Here is a 21,881-nt window from a genome sequence, read left to right on the forward strand (position 1 = left end):
TTCAGGTCATAGAGAAAGAGTTGAAATACACAGAAATATACCACTTGTGAGTGGTGTGTTTGGGTGGAGACTGTGAACTTCCCCAGCTGAGAAGGTCAGGAAAATGTTTTGCAAATGGAGGTCTCATCCTTTAGCAGGGGAACCATCACTAGAAACCTCGTGGCAGCTGGTCCAGATGAAGATCTGACTCCCGTAGTTGCCATTCAAACTGTGTATGTCCAGCTTGCAGAGGAGTTCAAGTGTCTTGGGGGAAGGAGGGAAGAGCAGAATCTTCAGTCAGAAGAAAGAGCTGAGCCAAAGGGCAATGCTCTGTGTGCGCTGTATTTATGCTCTCGCCTGTGGTCACGCTCTTGCCAGGATCTCCTGGACATGTCAGGTGTTGAACTGGGGGGACGCCCCTGGACCGACCCGGGGGAGTCTCTGGACTGACTGGAACATCTCAGTATGAAGAGCTGGGGAGTTTTCTGGACAGAGGGAAGTCAGGTCACGTTACTTCAACTTTCATTATGTCAGCAGTTGCAGCTGATCATCAGACTGTTCATCACATCAAGTCAGGAGGTGCTGAAGTCCTGTCGCTGCTCCGATGATGACAGGCTCCTGAACACCTTGAATAGTCACTTCCTGTGACTCATCTGGAGATCAGCGTGTTGAACATCCGCACTCATTGTGACTCAGAGAGAAACTTCGCTGTGATGAAACCCTCTTTGTCCTCACTCTGGTGGCGCTTGGGTCCAGCTCCGAATCGGCTCCAGCACAACAGAACCGAGGCTCTCAGACTGTGGCCCGGCAGGAGGTCCGCTTTGTTTTGCTCACAAGTGATTCCCCTTTTGAAGGGGAATCTGAGGCGTGTGTCGCCAGAGAAGAGTTGGACGTGAAGACGTGCACTAGACGTGCCTTCGACTGGAGCGTGTGAGAGACGGAGAGAGTGGAGTCAGTGGAGGGGTTGATGAAGACAAAGAGGGCGGACGAGGAGGGTGAGACAAAGAAAAGGAGAGAGGATGGGAAAGAAAGCAGATGGGTGATTTTTTGGGGAGACCCCCCGCACCCTCCTCCTACTCCTCACCCTCTCCTCTCTATGTGGGGCTGATGTGCCACACCCCTGTCGGCTGATATCATGATCCTTTTCTCCACTGGTCACATGACAGGTGTGAATAATGAATTTATGTTGGCTTTATTTTAGTTTCAGAAACTCAAGCTTCAAGTCATTTTTTTGGTGAATGTGAGGGACCAGCAAGGAGTAGATCTGCTGTGTGTGATGTGTGGGTCACAGTTAGGAGGGGGCAGATGGTTTTGGACACGTGGAGAGCAGAGGCTGGTTTGGACTGAGTGATAAAGAAGGAAGGAGAGTCAAATGTAGAGGGTGGATGTGGCGAGAGGATGATGAAGACAGGTGAAGTTGGAGGAGCAGGACAAAACAAGATGAGAAATTGTTGATCCACTGGTGGAGAAGTGCAGTTGGATCCGCAGTAAGTCCAGGTAACAGTTGACAATGAAACACTTTCATCCATGGAAATGTTCTCCAGATGTTTATCATTGTTGACAGGTAGCACCGTCAGAAGTCCTGGCCCGGGTGATGAGCTTCTCACTGTAGGTCCATGATGTTCTTCTGACATGAGAGCTAGTTCTGCCTTCAGAAGAAGCTGGTTGAATATCTACAGAAGTCCACTGTTTACGTTGAAGGACGTCAGAATCATGAGCAGGAGCTGGAGCTGATGTCATGTGAGACATCTGTCAAGGTGCAGGAGTTCATAACTTCAATCTCCAGCCACTTGGATTCTCAACAGGGTCCTGCACAAGCGGTGGTTAGCAATAGTCAAATGTGAGGTTGCTGTTGTGTAAGCCAGTTAACAGTGAGGGCTGGATGTCTGGACACTGAGTCGGATCACTGTGTAATAATGGGACTGTAACAGGATGAGGTCAAAATGTCCAACAGAGAGTGAAGAGAGGAGAAGGTTGAAATGCAAAGACCAAACCAAGGAGCAGGCAGATTTCCTCACAAGCAGGGAATAAATAAAGAGAGGAGAGGGGGAGGGATGTCGTGGTGCTGCTCTCCAGTTGGTGTTGCTATGGCCCTGCCCTCCCTGCTCACTGAGCCATTTCCTGTTTTTGACCTGAAATCTTTATTTAGAGCCATTCCTCCTCGCCGCTCTGCATCATGACTCAACTCAGAGTCCAGGGAGATGAACACACAGCTAGAAATCATTCACACAGGCGCGAGCGGACGCAGCCGACCTGCAGCTAACCCGACCAGCACCAGAACTGTCCCTTCTGTCTGGCAGAGTCAGCACTTCGCTGTGGCTCTGTGAGCCGCTCCATCAGAGATCTGAAAGGTGATCTGCTTCTTCTACGTCTGGAGCCACAGATTTTGGGTCTGTCCCAGCTGGACGTGTTTGGCACACCTCGGTAGGAGGCTTCCAGGGGACGTGACCTCGACTGCTTGCTTGTGGAGGAGCAGTAGTTTTACTCTGACTGAGCATCCATCTTGGCGAAAGACGGTCACACTAAAGAAGTCAGCTTGGAGCAAAAAAAAAGACTAAAACAAATAAACAAAAATCATCACAAACACACAAAAGAACCTCAGAGAATAATATATTTTCAGTGTTCAAGCCAAGACATCCTCCAGAGAGGATGTTTGGTTCTGAGTAGCAGTCCACTGGTCAGTGCACAGCTTTGTCTTTTGGCTCAGCTCTTCCTTCACCACAGAGCCAAAGTCCTCTAAACCATTTTTTTTCAGCCTTTTTCTTGCCACGGCAGCCTTGGTTCATTGAAAAAATCCCGGTACTCACCACCAAAGGAACCTGGGCCAAAGCGCACTTGTGCTAAAGGTCCTATAGAAAATCCCTAGTCAATTGTGAAACACTGTAGCGACTGACACTCACTTGTTATTTTGCCAGGATATTTGCTGAAACAAATTGCAGAAAATGTATTTGTTTCAAATGTGTCCAGAAAGGGGTGGGAAATATGGCAAAATATATCATGATTTATTTATTTATTTACTTACTTTAAATAACTGTTTGGGTTTTATCACTTCTCTTTTGCATTATTTCATTGTATTTTTGAGTTTCCAGACAAATACTTAGCTTCTTTGCCTGAACTTGCTTCATAAAAACAATGACAATTTGTTGTGCATTTAGTTTTTCGCCAACTTTTAAACCACAAAGCATAAGCATAAGTATCAATAAAGTTTTTGGTGCCACGGCTCTGACAAGGATCCCTCCATCCCTCCCCCCATGGTTCTGTGGTGAAAGTGTGTGGTGCAAAAACAGCTGGAAGTTGCGCATGTGAGCGGCTTCTTGGCTGTGAGTGTGTGGGAAGAGGAGCGCCGTGCACCACAGCAGCGCTGCTTTGACTGACGGACAGATCAGCACATCAACACACTGGAGCTCTACAGTAGAGTGGAGAGAAAGAATGGCAGCCAGTCCATGTGATCTCCTCACCTTGGTTGCTCCTCAACAGCTTCTCATTGTCATGATTTAATGGCATCATATCGCCCACCTCTATCTCCGGACACATGAGGTGAAACTGGACCATTTCCCCACGCCACACCTGACTCTCTCTCACAGCACTCCAGTGTGCTGCAGCACCCCGGTTGAAAAACGCTGCTCTAGACTGAAGCTCCTGCACCAATCCCTGCATCCATATTTCCCTCACTCATGAACTAGATCTTAAGATACCATCTCATCTCCAGCTCTACCGAGGCATTCCCCCGCAGACTTAGAGGAGCTGGTCCTCATCTTCTCACTCGGCTGTGAAAAACAGAAGCCTCTCTGAAATCCTCTGTAGGAAAACTCCTCAGTGATGAAGGAGCAACTCTCACTGGGCCCGACCTCTTCCTGGCTATGTGGCCCACACACTCCGGCACCGCTACTGCTGACACTCAAGCTTCCAGAACAACCCCCCACGGAACCCCACCAGCAACACTGCTTCCTCCAAGAGTCCACAATTCAGCAGCCTCCAGCGTCTCCAGCGGCTTGATTTCAAACGTGGTACTATCAGCGCTCGCTTTGACTCAGAAAATCTCCCTTCTAATTAAGAAGTGGTCAAATTGCTGCCACGAGTCAAGAGAACAAACTAGGTGCTGTGAATTTTCTGATCAGTAACAGCTGACTGGACACAAGCTGCTGCTCTGTAAATGTAGTCAACCCGCTTCAAACGGGCGACCGTGAGCGTCTGGTCTCCCCAAACAAAGAGCTGTACTAAGTGAGTTTATGTGGAGTTAACCGTCGTGTTGTGCTCGTCTGAGCAGGGTGAGAGTGTAGGGGGGAGTCGCTGAGCTGCCGAGCCCACCTTCTTGTTTTGTGCCCACGGACGCCGTGCCGCTGGGTTTTTGTTCAAACTTACTGGTCAGACTTCCCCATCTGCTGCTGTGCAGCACCGACATTCCAACTGTCATTGGCTTGCATGTAACCTTCGCTCTATGAGAAACTCTACTTTGATGCAAATAGTTAGCAACCAACTTCCTTGGCGTTCGACAAACACAGAATTGTGCATTTGTTCTTTGTCTGCCTGTTGCATTGCTAGTGATGCTAACAGTCAACAGTCCACTTTGCTGAGATTTATCTTGTTTTATTTATAAGTGGTAAGCGTCACTGGTGACAAAGGGAACTATTGTTGCTTTTTGCTGCACGGACTGTCAACGTTGAGCCGGAGTGGGCGGACAAATCAGAAATAAAAAAGTCAGAAATCCTTCTTCATATGGAGGCAGACGCAGCGGATGTTGTTGCAGAGAGAAGAAAGACGTGGAAACTAAAGGCTAACAGCATCACTGGCAACATAAGAGGAAAAACAGACATGATTATCCTAAACGCGTCGCACAAAAGAACTGGGAAACTTGAATAAAAATATTTCCAGTCATGAATGAGGGAGCATGAGATGGACTAAACTTCAGTTGTGAACACTCTGTATCGGTCTGTCGGGGTGAAGAAAGAGCTGAGCCAAAAGACAAGACAAAGACTCTCCTTTAACCGGTGGATTTCTCCTCTCACCTGTGGTCATCACCTTTGAAGGGACCGAAGAACGAGAGCACAAACTCAAACACACCTCTTGGAGAGAGAAGCTCAGTCATCCAGGAGAGTCTCGGAATAGAGCCACTGCTCCTCCCAGAGAAGAACACTTGGGATGTCTCCTGTACTAGTGAGGTGTTCAATTGTTGGGAGGTCCTGGGGCAGAGAGAAGGAAGTAAACAAAGTTTCTTGACAGTGGATCCCTGCAGTACAACTGCTGCCCCCACGATGCAACATCAGGTATCAAGAATAGACTGCTTTCCAAAAAAGTTAACCTGAGAAAAAGCAAACTGCTTACATAATATAATTCTCAGCCAGTCGAAATACAGCTGACCGCAGAACCAAACTCGCAGATCTTCATTAAGTTCACTGAGAAATTGGATCATAGAAAGTCGCGCAACAGTTTCTTGACTGTCCCTGTCGAGGTGGTGGGTTATTGTTTGAATGTTGTCGGGGCTTTTAACTCTTTCAATGATTCGCTCATTAAGTACTTCAATTTCGCGTGTAGCCATGGAAATATGCGTGTAGGTGTTTGCGCGCGTCTGTGCGTGTGTGTCAGAGAGAATGTGGGGGAGAGGAAAGTTGATGACGTCACATCTCCGGGCAGCTGCTTGGTTTCAACTTCTAGTGCTGCGTTCACGTCCCTCCCGTTCACCTCAGAGAGCCCATTGACAAACTCCGCTGTCGTCGTTCAGCGCAACAATGTAAACCTCAGACGCTATGTTTTTATTCCGTTGGAGTTAGACATGAGATGAAGTTAGGTAAGAATTTAGATTTACTATTGTTATTACTCTGTGTCGCTTGTACTTAATATATTAAGTATGTGAGAACTAAAATGTCGGTTAGGATTCGTTGTTGGTTATTTTAGATAACCTTACATGAACCTTTTGCTTTTTAAACAAACTGGTTGAAAAAAAAAAAAGAACATGCCGCTGAATGAATTCATTTGACATCTTATATTAGGGTCGATGGCGGGCAGCAAGTTAGGAATCCTAGACTTTCGTCTCCCCATAAACATCCTCCAGGTCGTCTGGGTGGAAGCTGAAGTGTTACAGATCAACTGATGGATATCACCTCTCTAGCAAGTCCTGGGTCTGACCTGGGGACCCCTCCCAGTTGAAAACTTTTCTAGGGAGCCACAGCCACATCATCATGCCGAGTAGCATTTGTTCTACTCTGACTCTCTTCTGGATGATTGAGCTTCTCGCTGAGAAGAATGAGAAACTAGTTTCTTCTTATTATAAGTATTTTTGAATTCCTGTTATTACTGTATTGCTATTTCCCACCCATCCAACGTGAAACATAAGTGCACTTATGCCACTTTTCAGATTCATTTTAGTCTCATTTAATCCACATCTTTTTTTAAGTATAACAAGAAGCAGTAGTCTGCAAAAAATATTATACACAAATAAAACAAAATAAATGTTAAAGAATAGGCAATTGACATATAATAAAGGAATCCCCCCAGTCATTGCCACGAACGTCATTCTAGTCTAATTTAAATGGAATGTGAGGACCGGGCCGAGGGAGGGTGGTGAGCGGGGGGGGGGCTGACTGAGGATTTCTCCGACAGCCCGTGAAGGCAGCAAAGCTCCAGCGAGCGGAGCGCCTCGCTCCTGTCAGCGCCATTGTGTGTCCGAGCCTCCGGCAGACAGGACGTCTTGTTTCTCCGTAGCCGACCGGACTCTTTAAATACCCCCATGTTTCTCCTCCAAACTCCTGTGGACCTACATGTGGTAAGAAAGCGCCTCTCCTCCCACTTTCCTCTCGCCAACGCTGCGACTCGAGCCCGTCTCCGTGTGACATGTTCCCGGTGAAGAACCGAGTCGCCTGCTGCTGCTGCGCTGCTCGTCGGGAAGAAACTTTTCCAGTTCAACACCTCCGCCGCGGAACGACCTTTAACTCCCGCCGAAGAGCATCGTCTGCGAAAGCGTCCGCTCTTCGCTAGACGCCGGGGCTCTCACTTTGCTGGCGGTGAAAAAGTCTGCGTGGACTTCTTCAGAACACTTTTCCTCACTGAAAGAGTGCTAATTGAGCATTAGCATCTACATTAGCACTGATGTTTACTCATCTCTCACCCTCGGTTTTTCGAGCTCCTTTTAATGCCCAAAATACCTACATACCTCGCATTTTTCTCTTTTTTAAATCCCAAAGCCCGTTTGCAGTGTTTAATGCAACCGACTCGGTAACTTAAAATTGATCGTTATATGTAGTTATTTTTGCGTCATTACGTATTCACTACTGTGCTGTTATGGTGACCTTTATTACTTTCAAATTCACAAAGTCCAGACCAACTGATGTTGAGTGCTGGGAATAACTGTCTTTTAACAGCAATGTGGTGATCAGTGTGTAATATTTGTGTGTGGTATTTCAACAGAGGAGCTACTTCACGTTAAGGAAGCGAAGGGAATTCTTTTTCTTCGCTTTGATGTTGGACCCTGTCAGTTTCGAGACATTCAAAATGGCACAGCAAATGTGTCAGATTTGGAGTAAATATTTAGATTAGATCTCTTTTAGACACACAAAAAGCGTCTCCTGATGGCTTTCTGTTCTCAGCTGCTCAGAACAGAAGCAGAAACTCATGTCAGTATTATCCTGCCTTTGGTGTTTGGTCCGATGTTGTGAACCTGTGAAGTGGTGACATGTGTGCTGCAAGGCGGTTTGGTGGTTGGTGTCCTGGGATGGTGACATGGTGGGGGTAGGCTGCGTTGCACAACATGCGGATCCACACAGCCGCGGGGGTGACGGCAGCACTTCTTCAGTTTTGATTTGCACAATGTGGGTCAAGTCAGAGGTTTGTCAGGAAGGGAGGTCCCGGCGTACGGCTTCGCACCTCCGTGTTTGTGGACAGATGTGCAGCTGAGTTCCACAGCTGTCAGATAGTAAATGTTGGCGCCCAGGGAACCCTTTAACTGTCTTGCAGCGGCAAATGAATCTCTCAGAAAGCGTCGCAGAACACAGCTAAATACCTGGAGAATATTTAACACCTCAAACCAGTACCTCAGAACCAACTTTATAGCATGGCAGTCAGTTTGCACACACGTCTTCAGGTTGCGCACACTTTGTCACACGCCCCCGTCAAAGATCTCTCATCCATGTACTTCAACGTTTATTAGTCAGCCTTGCTGGGTCTGGGTCACCGTTATTCCTAAGGGCTTCCATGTAAAGGACATATTGTGTTGTTTGTTAGACGTATCTTTTACAGTCAAAGACTTTAAATTCTTTATTGGTGAAAACAAAATTGGTGGGATGTGACAACTTTGCAGCTGTTAACACCATCTTCACTTATTGAAAACTGATGGTTGAATCTGAAAATGGCGAATTTAACCTGGATTATACTCCGTCATCTTGGAGTTTGGTCAGTCACTGAAGATTCATCTGATCAGGAGGATCACAAGCTGTTTAGCTTTGGGAGAAAATGTTTTTGGCAAAGTTTGGTGGGCACAACCCACATACGTGCTTTGCTCTTCGTCCCACACATGCAGGCACCTTCAAGTGGAGTCAACATTATTCTAGCTCTGCCTCTTTGAATTGCTTCAGCTCAGTTGTTTCAGAATTAAAACAGTATTTTCGACTAATGTGACATGCATTCCCTTCCTGTCTGAACTTGACAGTGTTGTACTTGTGAAGTCTGAGCATCTCTAGGTTTTCAGTGTAATGCCACTGAAGATGGTGTTTAAGAGTGTTGAAGTGATCAGAGGGATCGCTACCATTTCCAGCCTCTTGGCGTCGTCTGTACTGGGTTAACCAATATCTGTATTTAATTTGGCACATGTACCATGGACGACCTTCATTATGCAACCGTTCCCGCTGACACGACTTGGACTGGGTTTATTTGGACCGAATGTCTGCCTTCATCACTTGAGATATTTTTGCACTCATCAGACAAACTAGAGGAACTCATGTTTTTAGAACTGGACCAATTGGAAGCGAGTTTGTTCCCTGGCTTGTTGTTCAGGTGTTCCAATCCCATCATCTGTCTCCAGTTGCAACGTAAAATCACCGCTACGTAGCTTAAAGTAGGATTTTCCTGTCGCAAATTAGCTGTGTGTTTTCTTTTTGGAACCTTACTTGACCCTCAGGGGTTAATTTTGTGTGATTTAGTTCTGATAATGTCACCCTGCCTCACTTGTCAACCTGTTGTGTTGCCATGGCGTCGTGTTTACAAAGCTGGAAGTTCCACATCTGTGAGAAATGCTTGTTAATAATGAATCAGTACATTTCCGTCTCGGCCCACGGGGTCTGATCGTTTTTGTTTAATCTCACTCTTTTAATCTGTTTGTTTATAGTACGTGTTGTTATATTACTCACCTTAAGTGTGGCGATAGAAGTCACATAATCCTTATTCTTCACATCTAGGTTTTTTTCAGGTGAGTAAACTCAGCATAACAAGTTTGACTGCATCCACGACAGCAACTTTAACGTGACAGCAATTGAGGTCACGACGGGAAAAAAAATGTGTCGGGTCATTTCAGGAAAAGACAATTCCCAAATGTTCGATTCAGGAACTTCTCCACCAGAACCAGTTTGGCTGGACTTGATGTTTATTCTCCATCTCTCATGAGAGCAGGAGAAGGACGGCTGGTGCCAAAATAAAAATGTGGATCTAGACTATTTAAATGAGAAACATAAAATAGTTGAGTTGATTAGATGCTCCTAGTCAGTCATTTTTAACACAAGTTTGCAACAAAATGGTTTATTTTCTTAGCTGAAAGCTAAGAAGTTGAAGTGAGTTTTTGGCAGTTCTTTACATTTTTCTTTGCTTTTTTGTCAAGTCAGCCGTCTGCTTCCAATCTGAATGCAGCCATTGTGGCAAATGTACCCCACTCGCTGTACGTATTCCGCACATACCAGGATCAAGTTGAACCGAGTGGTCATAGTGTGACGGAGATACAGTTGATAAGAGCACAAGTGTTGGCTCAGCAGATATTCTGGCTGCAAGACCCAGGAAACTGTGAATGAAACTGATAAGATAGGACGACCATCTTTTTAACGCTTCTGTTGCGTGTGTATTACAATATGCATTATCTGTCTGGAGTTCTGTGTGATGTTTTTGTTTTGTTTAACGTGTTTATTTTTCACCTATTGGAGGATTAAACACAATTTCCACACTGGCTCTTAAAGATAGAGCGACATCAGCTTAAAAGTCTGACTTGTTCTGCACTACTCTCAGACTTCACACTCAGGCTAACTAAATGTTGCATTTGTGTCTTTTTCTTTCTGATATTTCAACATCCGCACTGATGTGGTGGTGGTGGTGGAGGAGGATGGTACTGAGCACATGAAGATCAACGGCGGCAGTGGGAGAGAAGACACTGTGACAGCAGCACACTCTCGCTGTCAATCTATGGCTTGGATTTATGCTAATGGCGAGTTGTCTTGGCTACGTGCAGCAGCCTGCCGTATATGCTGTGTGCACCGGCGGGAAGGTGCAGCAGGCACACTTGGCGAGGTTCGCGTGGATGTTGCTCGCAAGGAAAAGAAGGAAAAGTGATGACAGGGGCAGGAGCGACGGCGCTGCAGTAATAAGGCAGATATACTGCAGTAATAAGGTGGTCACTTGTGCACACTCAGTCACCAGACGTATCGACGCTGTAGATTTCTGAGCGGCTCGGTCGCTGGCTGTGTTTTCCCTCCCTGAAGAGGCTCTGTGGAAGAGAGCAGCACTCAGCAGCATGTAGACACGTCTGGTGACCTAAATCTGCTCTCTTCTTCTGCCTTTTATTTATAGACTTAACTGTGCGTCGCTCACACAGGAGCTGCGTGGATGTGCTGCTGCTGACCACATATCTGTGCTGGACACAGCACGAGTCCCTTCTTCGTCATCGGCTGGCTTTCAGTCAACTTTTTAAAGTGACATTTCCCCTTCTGTGAAGTACAGTGTTCCTGCTGGCTAAATGAACAGGGTTTGGCCCGAGCTTTTAGTTTCACTTTGCTGCAACTGGTCTGATAGTAATAAACAACTGTCATTGTGACGTCACAGGCTTTTTGCCACTGTAAATATATTTAAATATTTTGATTGTTTTCTGGTAGATTTCTCAAGACAACGCTGCAGCAGGTGTTGGAATATTTAATTCCTGCAATAGCGCCACAGTGGTTAATGGTGGTACTGCATGTCTTGACAAGCCATGATGACGTTTGGAGTCGCTTCATGGAGCCAAAATGAACTTGTGTGTCAATGTCCAAATGAAATTGTTGGAAAGCGTTAAAAAAACAGTAGCACTATATAAATTATTTTGTGATCTCATGTCGCTTCCATGCAGGCTGTTAAAGAGGCGGAGTCTGAAAAGAATAGTTTTAGGTTTTTATGTAAAATCTTTTTCAGGATCATGATCCTAATATATAATATATATCATATGCTGCTTTCAACAACAGTAGCAGCAAAACCCCTTTTTAAGCCGGTTAATGTTTCTTACTACCACAAATGTGGACCACTGAAGCATTCAACTGGAATCAAGCTTGTTTAGAGTGAAATGTTTATTATAAAGAGGGCACAGCAGAGTAGCAGCAAGCCAAGGGTTAAGAGAAGCCAGCGGCCGAGACGACTTAATGCATTCACAATAACGCTGAAAAAAAACATTCCTACTGAAACGTAATTCCACACAACTGTTGCATGATTGAAACAAAAAGAACCAGTCCAGCGACGGATGGTGAGAATTTGTAAACAGACTTCATTAGGTTTTGTCACAACCATCGACACAATTGCACAGCAGAAGCGAAGCGGCTGCGGTGTTTTGTAACCAGGTCTGCCATTATGTAAGAGACGGTGGTGAACTCCCCATCTGATACCCAGCTGACCTCTGTCATGTGAGCGTTTATGATCACAAACAGAGAAACACAGTTGTATTTCCCAGCAGCACCACTGGCTTGTTTGTTTCGTGCTCTATGGCCATCTGTCTTATCTGCGTGTCCCGCTGCTCCTTAACTAAAGAACTCTTGGTAGATACTCGGAGTATTTCCCAGCAGTGACGAGGAAATGAAAAGTGATTCTCTTTGAATGTTAAACCGTGACTTAAGAACTTAGGTTGGAGTAGTTGGGTGTGGTAACTCACGGTCTGGGCTGAATAACAACATACGTTTCTAACAAGACGGCAATGTCACTGTCAGTTTTAACAGTTCACGTCAGCAATTCGATCATTTTTCTCTCTGTTTTATCAGTGTGCTTTAGCAATTCAGTCATTTTATTGTGAGAGGTAGTCAAGAATACAGATGCTGGTTGATTGTATCAGCATCAATGAGCCAGGTGTGGTTTTCTTAGTACAGTTCATCATCCATCGAGGGAGTCAGGTCTTTCCCCAGTGACCTTCTGCACAAGGTGTTCAACAGATTTGTTGTTATTCATTTGGATTTCATTTTTTCCAGTTGGGGACTGACCTCAGAATCATCTGCCCGAGCTGTTGTCAAAACTTTCACCGTACTTTTGCATTGGTCACAGCATAAGCGTCGTAGTGGTGTGGACAGCAGCACTTGAATTTGAGGAAGCCAGCAGTGGGAGTGAGAGCAGCAGCACAGTGGCAATATTTGCAGTGAAAAGGAGCTGGGACTGGTCAGACCAGGACGACAACACACTCTTCCTCTGGTTCTGGCTGGAATGTGTTTACTAGTGCTTCATTGTGTGTGGTTTCATCACACACACACACACACACACACACACGAGCGAGCAGGCGGGGGGGCGGGCGGGGTGTCGTCCTCATGTGCAGAGCCAGATACATGAGCGCACGGAGGAAGAGCGGCAGCGCAGTCATGACTGAGCCGTGTGTGCACGCAGTAATGTGTCATAGTCAACGCTCAACACTGGCTGCATTCATCTACCTGCACCATTATACGTGTGTGTGTGTGTGTGTGTGTGTGTTGGTCCACACTTTTGTGCATCCATGGAACCTGAAATAGCCCTGCTGGAGGGGGAGGGGTGGATTTGCAGCTCAGGCATGGAAACCAGGGTATCCGGTTACAGGATCATAATATCACTGCAGAGTCCATCCACTAGTGCTGCACCACTGCACTACACACTCCTCACCCACCCCGCTCGGCCGTCCACACACCTCCCGCGTTGGAAAGCAGAGATGACACACATTTGTGTGCCGCTTACCGTCAGACAGTTACACACCTCCGCCCAGAGCCGCCAACCTTGTTTTTTAATTGTTGAAATTGAGTGATACTCTGTGGTAGACTGCGAAACACTTCCATATTAGTGTGCACCTCAAAGTTCTGGCCACATCACCAGAAAAATTCAACACTTAGATGCCTGGTTTTGTTGAACAGTTGCTCATGGATCAGTTGGTTGTAGCAATGGCAACATGTGTGCGACGTTCACTTCATTTGAGTATCCAAGATTCATAGATATTATTAAATGGGAACTGTTGTTGATTGTTTGTTCAGGTTAAAATATATCTCCAAATTCACTGACAATTCACTGTGATGGCTGCAACAGTTGAGAACATGAAGGTGTGCGTTTTATAACCAAAATTCACAACCACTAACCTAAACTGCTTGGACATTTGGCTCCTACACCGTTGCTTACTCACAGTCACTTGTAAATTAAAGCAAAGAAGTAATCCCCAAGTACAATTTTGAATGTCATCATTAGCACAACAATGACATTGTCAGACACGTGTTTAACTGAAGGTGAAGCAGCTTGACCACAGGCTGATCAGAGAACCGAAGTTTTGACTGTTGTTGTGGATGTCTTTTGCTGTTTATGAGTTTGATTGAATTTCTCTTCCACTGTGAGAAGTGAGTCAGTGTGAGAGTGGTGGCGCTACAGCATGATCAGGGTGAGGGTGGACAGATTCTTCCACGCGGTTGGTTCTTCAGGAGTGGAGGCTTCATCTGAACTCTTCTGTGTCAGACCCAGTGATGACAGTCCTCGGTTCTCCCCAAAGATCGCGTTCTGTCACGTCTCTTCTTCTATTCTAGAAAGACGGTGAATCAGAGAAAAAGTGGGTGTGTGATTAAGAGTGGAAGCAGCTGCGCATGTGTGACTCACCGTCTCATGACGTTTGGTCCTCAAACACTGGTACGCTCACAGCACAGGGCTGACATACCAGAGGAGCCCCACCCTCGCATTCCGCTTCATTATGCTCCTCTCTACTTTCCTACAACTCTTTTCCTCCGTCTGTGTCTGTCACTGCTCCGGCTGCTGCCGTCGCGTCGGTGTCGTGCTCACAATTTCCCTCTTTGCATGACACAGGAAATCCCACGCACCTCCTCATACAGAAATAGATTACTGGTCTCAGAGATGAAATGAATCAATTGAGAATTCATTCCGAGGTCTTTTATCTCCATATCCAGAGGGTTTGTAGGAGACCATGGACCTTCAGGTTATCTCCTGCCAACACTTCCACCTTGCTAATGTTGCAGACATTTTAATAATCTGAAGGGAGGTTTGTCACCAGAAAGTTAGTTACTAAACACACCTATTTCCTCTCACATATCTGAGGTCAGGTTGGTGGGGCAGCAGCTGAATTAAAGAAGCCCAGACTTCTTTCTCCTGAAACCTTCTGCTCAAGTCTCTCCAGCATCTCCTTGGTCTGCCATAGGGCTTCCTCCTGATCGATCACCTCACTCGTCCTGGGTGCATCTCAGCTGACTTCTCTTGGAGTCTCTCTGAGTCTCTGCTGGATGACTGCGCTTCTCAGTCTGTAGCTGATGGAACAATGAAACCATATAAAAAGTTGAACCGTCAAAAGTATCAGATTGAATGAGAATAAAATTCAGTGACACAAAGCTGAGCCCAGAAGACAGTGGAAGTGATTGTCCGCCGATGAATGCTCCTCTGTCAGGCTTGAAAAGCTCCTCAGATCAGAAGTATCTCTGCAGTTTGATTCTGCAGCCTCCAACACTGCTGGATTTGCTGCTATTTTTACTCCTGTCACCTGACGCAGCGATGGAGACGCAGCTGAAGCCTTCAGGTGAAGCAGGAAGTTACAGGCCGACGTATGATTTATTAATCAGATGTGGACCGTTGGTGTCGCTCGTGGGGAAAGTGGCGCGTCAGCACATGAAGCTTCAGTGACGGCACTGTTCTCCTCCACAGTGATTCAAGAGACAGTTAAAGAGTTGCTGCGGAACATTGCACCCCCCACCTCCGAGCACGACCAGTCGCTCACCTACTCCTCCTCCTCCCCCCCCTCCTCCTCCTCGCCTTCCTTCCTGCCCCCACCCAGCACCACCCACCCTGCCCCCCCTCCTCCTCCCGTCCCAGGCTTTGTCATCTCTCTGGTTGAATTCCCAGCTGACTCTGTTTGTCATGGCAACCAACCCGTCGTGGTGACTGAGCCTGCAGCTCACACTTCCTGTGTGTCGGCTTCTGTGTGTGTGTGTGTGTGCAGGCGCATGCGCCGTGAGGCGTGTGCGTAGACGGCGGCTGGCTGCATGAGCCTGTCAGCCTGGATTAGACTCAAGCTCGCTGCAGCGACGCTCGCTTATTTCTCTGCCGCCTGGTTCCCTTTCGCAGCCTCAGTCTGGAGTCCGTTTGCAATTTCCTAGCAGACTATTTTGAAATAGTGTTCGGTCTTTCTCAAATGAACTTAACTCACCAGTTCCCTGTTTAATGTAGCCGGAGGAGAGTGAAGGGTTTGGCTTTAGATGTGGCCTATGATCGTGTCGTACAGCCAGGAACACTGCTATTACATAATGTGTGTGTGTGTGTGTGTGTGTGTGTACACGCATGTGCGCTCAGGGCAGGAATACGCAGTGGTCGGCCCCCACTTCTACTGCCTTTCCATTTCGGCTCATGCTTTAATCCCCTGTTGCAGCGAGCGCCTCTCACACATGACTCAGGAGTCTTGTCTGGTTGTTTGTTTGACTTCTGTGACAAAATGCCCTTGAGCAAACTCCCTGAAGGATCTGCAGAAGTACAAGTCTGAGACAGTGAAGCGGCTTTCTTGAAAGAAGTGTCGTACCACGACGGCCACTGATATTGATAGTTTTTTCTTTAAAAAGAATTCTTCAGGTTAAAATGTTCTATTTAAATATTTCCTAATGACCAAAAATAGATTTCATAGGTGATTAAATATGTTTTTTCTTAGATTGTAGCCATTAGCGATACCTATCCTGATACAAGAGTGGTGATTCGGTACATTGCGATATATTGCAATACTGTAAGTTGAGCAATGTATTGTAATAAGAAACATAATTTTAGGGGGAGGAGGGGATCAGATAGTGCAGTACAATATTATGTGCATGAAAACAAATTAATTGTCAGTTCAGTGAGACAAAATAACAGTGGGCAAAAAGAAAAAAAATCTTATCAAACATGTCACAAATGCAGCAGCATATCCAAGCACCTATGTATTAAATAGTGATATAAACAACTTATAATATCAAGACAATATCACAAAAAAGTATTGCGATATTTCAGTAACAGTATCGATACAATATCGCAGAATCAAGTATCGCAGTATTTGAGACACTCTTGTTGTTCACGTTCACACAAGTGTGGAGAGGAACTTGTCCTGAAAAACTGACCTCGCTCTCTGGTTTGGTCTTGCAGATATATGTTCGGTAAAGGTGCGAAGCGGAAGCTGGATGAGGATGAAGAGGGGCTGGAAGGCAAAACGCTGGAGGAGTCTGCGGCGGGCGCAGGCCTGGGCTTGTCCCCGGACGGCCTGTCCAAGGTGTCCTACACCCTGCAGCGACAGACCATCTTCAACATCTCCCTGATGAAGCTGTACAGCCAGCGGCCGCTCGGGGAGCCCAGCCTGGAGCGCCGCGTGCTCATCAACAACATGCTGCGCCGCATCCAGGATGAGCTGAAGCAGGAGGGCTCGCTGAGGCCGCTGCTGCTGCCGCCCTCGCCGCCGCCCGACGACCCCATGGACGAGAGCTACCGCGAGGCCTCGCCCGCCTTCGGAGTCCAGGTGTCACAGCCCTCCGCTCTGCTGATGCCGGTGATCATCCCGCCGCCTTCGCCTCACCCCTCGGTGCCTCCCTCCTACCTGGCCCCCCACCTCTGCCTGGACCGTGTGGAGGTCCCGGCTGTGGAGGCCTGCCTAACTCCAGCCTCCTTGCTGGAGGAGGACGGCGGCGATTTCTGTGCCCCGTCGCCCCCCACCCCGCCTCTGTCACCTCCCCCCGCGCCTCCTCCGTCACTGGGACTCCTTAGTCCGGTGGCCACCCGGGTCTCCCTGCCCAGCGCGCCCACAGACACTTTCGTCTCCCCTCTGAGTGACATGGAGTTGGGTCCTCCCACAGCCATAACAAGGTCAGCAGCAGCAGCTAATCTCGCAACCGTGACTACCTCCCCAACTCCCCCACCGCTCTCCCCCCACTCGGGACCCTCCCCAGCCAGGGACTGCAGAACCTTGTGTGTTAAAGCAGAGGCAGCTGGCGTCCATCAGGTCGAAGGTCGGGGAGCCGAGCTGAGACCCGCCGATGCTTTACCCGTGCTGCCCCCTGGTGGTCTCGCAGATGCCTCCGCCTCGGCACCGCCGTCCTCCCCTTCTGGTTTCCTCTCGGACTTGGCCCTGGACGACGTCCTGTTCGCTGATATCGACACGTCCATGTATGACTTTGACCCCTGCACGACGGCGGGGGCCGTGGGCGTGGCCTCCGGGCCTGGACTCGCCAAACTCTCGCCGGTGGTCACGACGGACGACCTCCTCAAGTCGCTGGGGTCTCCCTACAGTGGCCCTGCACCCCAAGTGTCCGCCAATCAGCCTTTTAAAATAGACCTAACAGAACTGGACCACATCATGGAGGTGCTGGTGGGCTCATGACTAGACCCCGCCCCCCTTTAAAGGAACGAGGAGCAGAGACTGACGACTTTTGGGATGTTTTCGTTTCTTATCCAGAATTTTGCTTTCGAGGTCGATAATTGTAAACATCCGCGTGATGTCCATCAGTACTACTACGACAACTACTACTACACACTGTGCATGCACTGTGCCCGCCTTCCACTCACACACGCACACACACACATCTTCTACACTTCATCACTTCATTCCTTCATGTGACCCCACGGACCCCGAGCCTTAAACCCTTTGAGCGAAACTGTAAATAGACAAACTTTGTCCGGTCCTCACTGAGACACACGTGGATCCACTTCTATCAGCCGAGTGCCTTCATGACCACTGACTCACAGTATTCTTTAATTTATTCTGTTGGTAGAGATCAAATGAATATTTAATCTTGTTTCTCAAGTGCAGTTTTATTTAAACGTCTCTCTAGCCTCCTTGCTCCAGCTGGAACTCGACTGTGGCTGTCGTCCTCGGCTTCACCTGGATTCAAACAAGCTGGTGTTTACATCTGCGGCAGTAGCAAAACGTGTTGGCGCCCCCTGCATGTGAGTCTGTTCAGCTCAACCTGTTTTTGCCCTCGGTGTTTCTTCACACTTGCCCTGCCGTCCCAAACTGCCTCAGAGAACAGATAGTTTTGAAGAGAACTGAATTTGAAAAATCGGCAGCAGAGTTTTACTGATCTCCTCTCAAGTTCTCCATCGGATGAAGGTTTTAAGCTTCAGATACATGGACTCAGACAACAAGTATTGTTTTTAAAGTCTCATAGTATTCCGAATAATTTCATCAACCTGCAGTATGATTTTCTTACTCCGTGTTTATACTTCCCCAAGAACGGTGAGCTCATGATCCGAACGTTTAAATGTCTTGCATCAAGAATGACCTGATAGTTACCAAAAGCTCTGTGACTCCCATGTCAGTTTAATGTGTTTTAGACAATAGAAAACACTTATGGTTTCATGGTTATGAATTTTAAAAAATGAAACGGTCCTGCTAAAGTTGATTGAAATTTTAAAACTCCACTTGTCATATTGAGGACATTTAAAGGTTATAAATTTTTAGAATTTTTTTCTGATTTTACATTTTTACCTTTCTATTTCCTATTTCATATTCGGTCATTTTCAGGATTTAAAAATTTGTATGGGTTTTAAGGAATTCTTATCAAAATAATAGGTCATATTCTGTGAATAAATGAGTTTTTCAATGGAATTAAATTGAATGAATAACCAAAGTAGTCAGTTTAGGTTTGTATACAAAATGAATGTCCACAAAAACAAGTGTTCAGGCCGATCTTGGAGCTGCTTTTTCACTATCGTCCACATCCGGTGTCCTACGTTGCCCTGTCTGAACAAAAGTGTTTTGAGTTAAGAAGATGTGGACTCTCTACTTTCCTCCCTCACCTGGCCGCAGCTGTGAGTGTATGTGGTCGTCCATCTCCCGGAGACCTTTCCAGGGTGTCCCCTGCCCACCACTCACCGCAGGCCGCTGGGATTGGAAAGAATGCTAACATTGCTAAATTTTGTAGAAAAAGGGGGCAAAGGAAGTCGACAAGAAAAATTGAAAATATCTAAGATTCAACTGACTTTAAAATGAAAAAGAATGTACAGAAATACTGTATCTTTCGCATCAGACCTGCAGCAAAACCCGAAGTGAACTGTTTAAAGGGGCTCACTGTGAAAAAGAAACGTTTAAGGAAGAAGAATTACAGCTGTGGTGAAACGTGAAGAAACAAATGACCCAAAAATGGCAGTGGGAGAACCAGCTATTGACCTTCACTCATTGTAAATGATTCTTCAGGCCTTTGTCCCTGCGCCTGGTGAATCATGGAGCCGACTGGGCAACTGAAAGACTGTGGGATGTAGTTTGGTGTTCTACTTGTTCACCATCACAGTAGTGGTTCTTGGAGGTGTTTGATGCCGTTTGTTGAGGTTTGAGCTGAGCAGACGACAAGTTTCTCTGTTTGCAGACGATGTCATGTTTTTCCTCGTTTGAATCTTTGGAGTGTTTTGTTTCCTTTCTTTTGTCGTTATTTATTCATGTTTTTCCTTCCTTCCTGTAAATATATTTATTTTTGAAGTGTTGGCGTGTGTACAGAATGTAACTGCTCCAGATCCGAATGTATCGGAGCGGGGCGTCGCGTCGGAAGCCATTTTGATCAGACGTTTCTTCGTGGCGCTGATGGAGACTTGTGTTCTTTTCTACTCCCGTCGACGCGCAGCAATACGACCGTCTTCAGATGTCAAACGTCTCCAAAGCTTCAAAGCCAAAAGTCGTGTACATATTTGAACAAACGTTGAAGCTTGTGTCCGATCAGTGTTTCGTAGAGAGTTACCCAGAGAGGCTGCCCGGCCGAGCTCCTCTGTAAACGGCTGTGTTTTCCGCAGACCTCAGAGCTGTGCCTTTTCTATGCAACACACACACACGCACACACACTCACACGCACACACATACACACGCAGCTGTAGGGGACGTGTGACTCCAGATGATGAACATATATGAGATGAAGTGACTGCTGTCTATGAAACGGTCTTACTTTTGTAGTTTTATAAATATATAAATATAAATCAACATATAAACAATAAAGTGTATTAAGAGAACACTGTTGTTGAGTGATGATCATCGTGTGATTATTTTCTCGACGTCACCCGAATGTTCTCTCACAATGTCATCATCAGACGGTCCTCGCTGACCTGCCCCTCCCCTCTCTGTTCTAGATGAGTCACTTTCGTTTGTTGTCAAGACCTCCATCTTCACTTCCTTCTGCACCTTCTGCAGCTCCTTCTTCATGCCCTCCCACTCCATGATGCCCTCATCCCCCCCCACATATCTTCCTTTGCCCCTTCTCCTCTTCTTTTCTCAACCTCCATCTTCACTCCTTCTTTACCTCATTCTCCACCTTCTCATATTCTTCTCCTTCCACTTCCTTCAGCTTCACTAGCATTTCCTCCTTCACCCATCACCTCCTTCTTTCAATAAGACTTGTGCAATATAAAGCCACCAAAGGTGTTTGTGTGTTGTGAAGACTGATCTTCCTAAATATTAGCTGCAGCGTCAGCAGAAATGGCTGAGGACGCCGCTGCCGCAGCTCCGGAGACTCCCTGACCCCTGGCAGCAGACGTCAGCTGCTATTTGCGCCTCACAGCTGTGTGTATCGTGGGGGTGCGGGGGTCCTGACTGAGGCCCAGAAGGAGGAGGATGATCAGCTTGTGGAGGCTCAGCGGAGCAGATGGTCTGGTGCTGCAGCTGCTTCGCTGTCTGTCCACACATGTTGAGTCTACCTGTCCCGGGCCACGTTCAATTGTTCACGCTGGTGCTCAACTAGTGTCCACGACCAACACAACCAGCACTGCTGCCACTGCTGTAGTCGAACTGCCCCACTGAATCTATCACTATATTTTACAAGGAAGAACAAGCGTGGCTTGTTTTCCAAGGTTCCGGAGTGACACATCTGCCAGACCTGGATCCTGCTCATGGAACGATAGGAGTCGCGTACCTTTTGAACCTTTTGAAACTTGACATGTGTCAGTGGTGTTCACACACCGACTGCATGAACTTCTACCCGCTGAACTACCGTGATAGTCACTGCTCCTCACACTACTATCAGCTGCTACTTACTTAAAGGTGACTTCTCGACTACACAGTTTGCAGCCTTCCTCAGAGATGAACTGAACTCTGGCGCCATCTTGTGGTCAGATGTTAGAATTACAACCTCATTTGTGGCCGCCACTCCCTCTGCGCGCCGGAATCTTTAACCGCTTCTGTCTCCTTCGTTCTCTTCAGTACCTTCCCTGCCCTCTATTTTCTCGCGCGCATGCCTCCTTTATCTTCTTCCTAAGTTGCGTCTCACTTCATTCCCCGTCACGGCCTTCACCTCCTTTGTAATCTCGGACGCCCCCCTCCACCCCGCGCCTCCCCTTCAGTCTGACTCAGACGGAAGTTGGAATCCTTGAAGGACGATCTCGAGTCTTCGCCTTCACAGCGAGCCCATGGACGGAGGCTGTCGCGCCGCCCACTGCACTGACCTTGGTGCTGACGCGCCTCAGCACGAGGCAAAAGCCATTATTCCTGTGTAATACAGCATATTCTGTCATGATTCTGCTTTTATTTTGCTCCCTTGAGTCCTGTTTTGCTTTCTCCCTCC

General features: G+C 47.1%; 1 protein-coding gene across 1 annotated transcript; it reads left to right on the forward strand.

Moving 5' to 3' along the window:
* Positions 1–6,604: 6,604 nt before the first annotated feature.
* sertad2b (SERTA domain containing 2b) lies at positions 6,605–20,845 on the forward strand. Its single transcript, XM_053875568.1, has 2 exons — positions 6,605–6,739; positions 16,498–20,845. Exon 2 carries the CDS (start codon positions 16,502–16,504, stop codon positions 17,720–17,722), a length of 1,221 nt encoding a protein of 406 aa, XP_053731543.1. The 5' UTR covers positions 6,605–6,739; positions 16,498–16,501; the 3' UTR covers positions 17,723–20,845.
* The last annotated feature ends 1,036 nt before the right edge of the window (positions 20,846–21,881 follow it).

This window comes from Synchiropus splendidus, chromosome 9 (assembly GCF_027744825.2).
Source record: "Synchiropus splendidus isolate RoL2022-P1 chromosome 9, RoL_Sspl_1.0, whole genome shotgun sequence".
Classification (NCBI taxonomy): Eukaryota; Metazoa; Chordata; class Actinopteri; order Syngnathiformes; family Callionymidae; genus Synchiropus; species Synchiropus splendidus.

Excerpts from the sequence above, each read along its gene's own strand:
- sertad2b (XM_053875568.1), top strand. The coding sequence starts at position 16,502 with ATGTTCGGTAAAGGTGCGAAGCGGAAGCTGGATGAGGATGAAGAGGGG.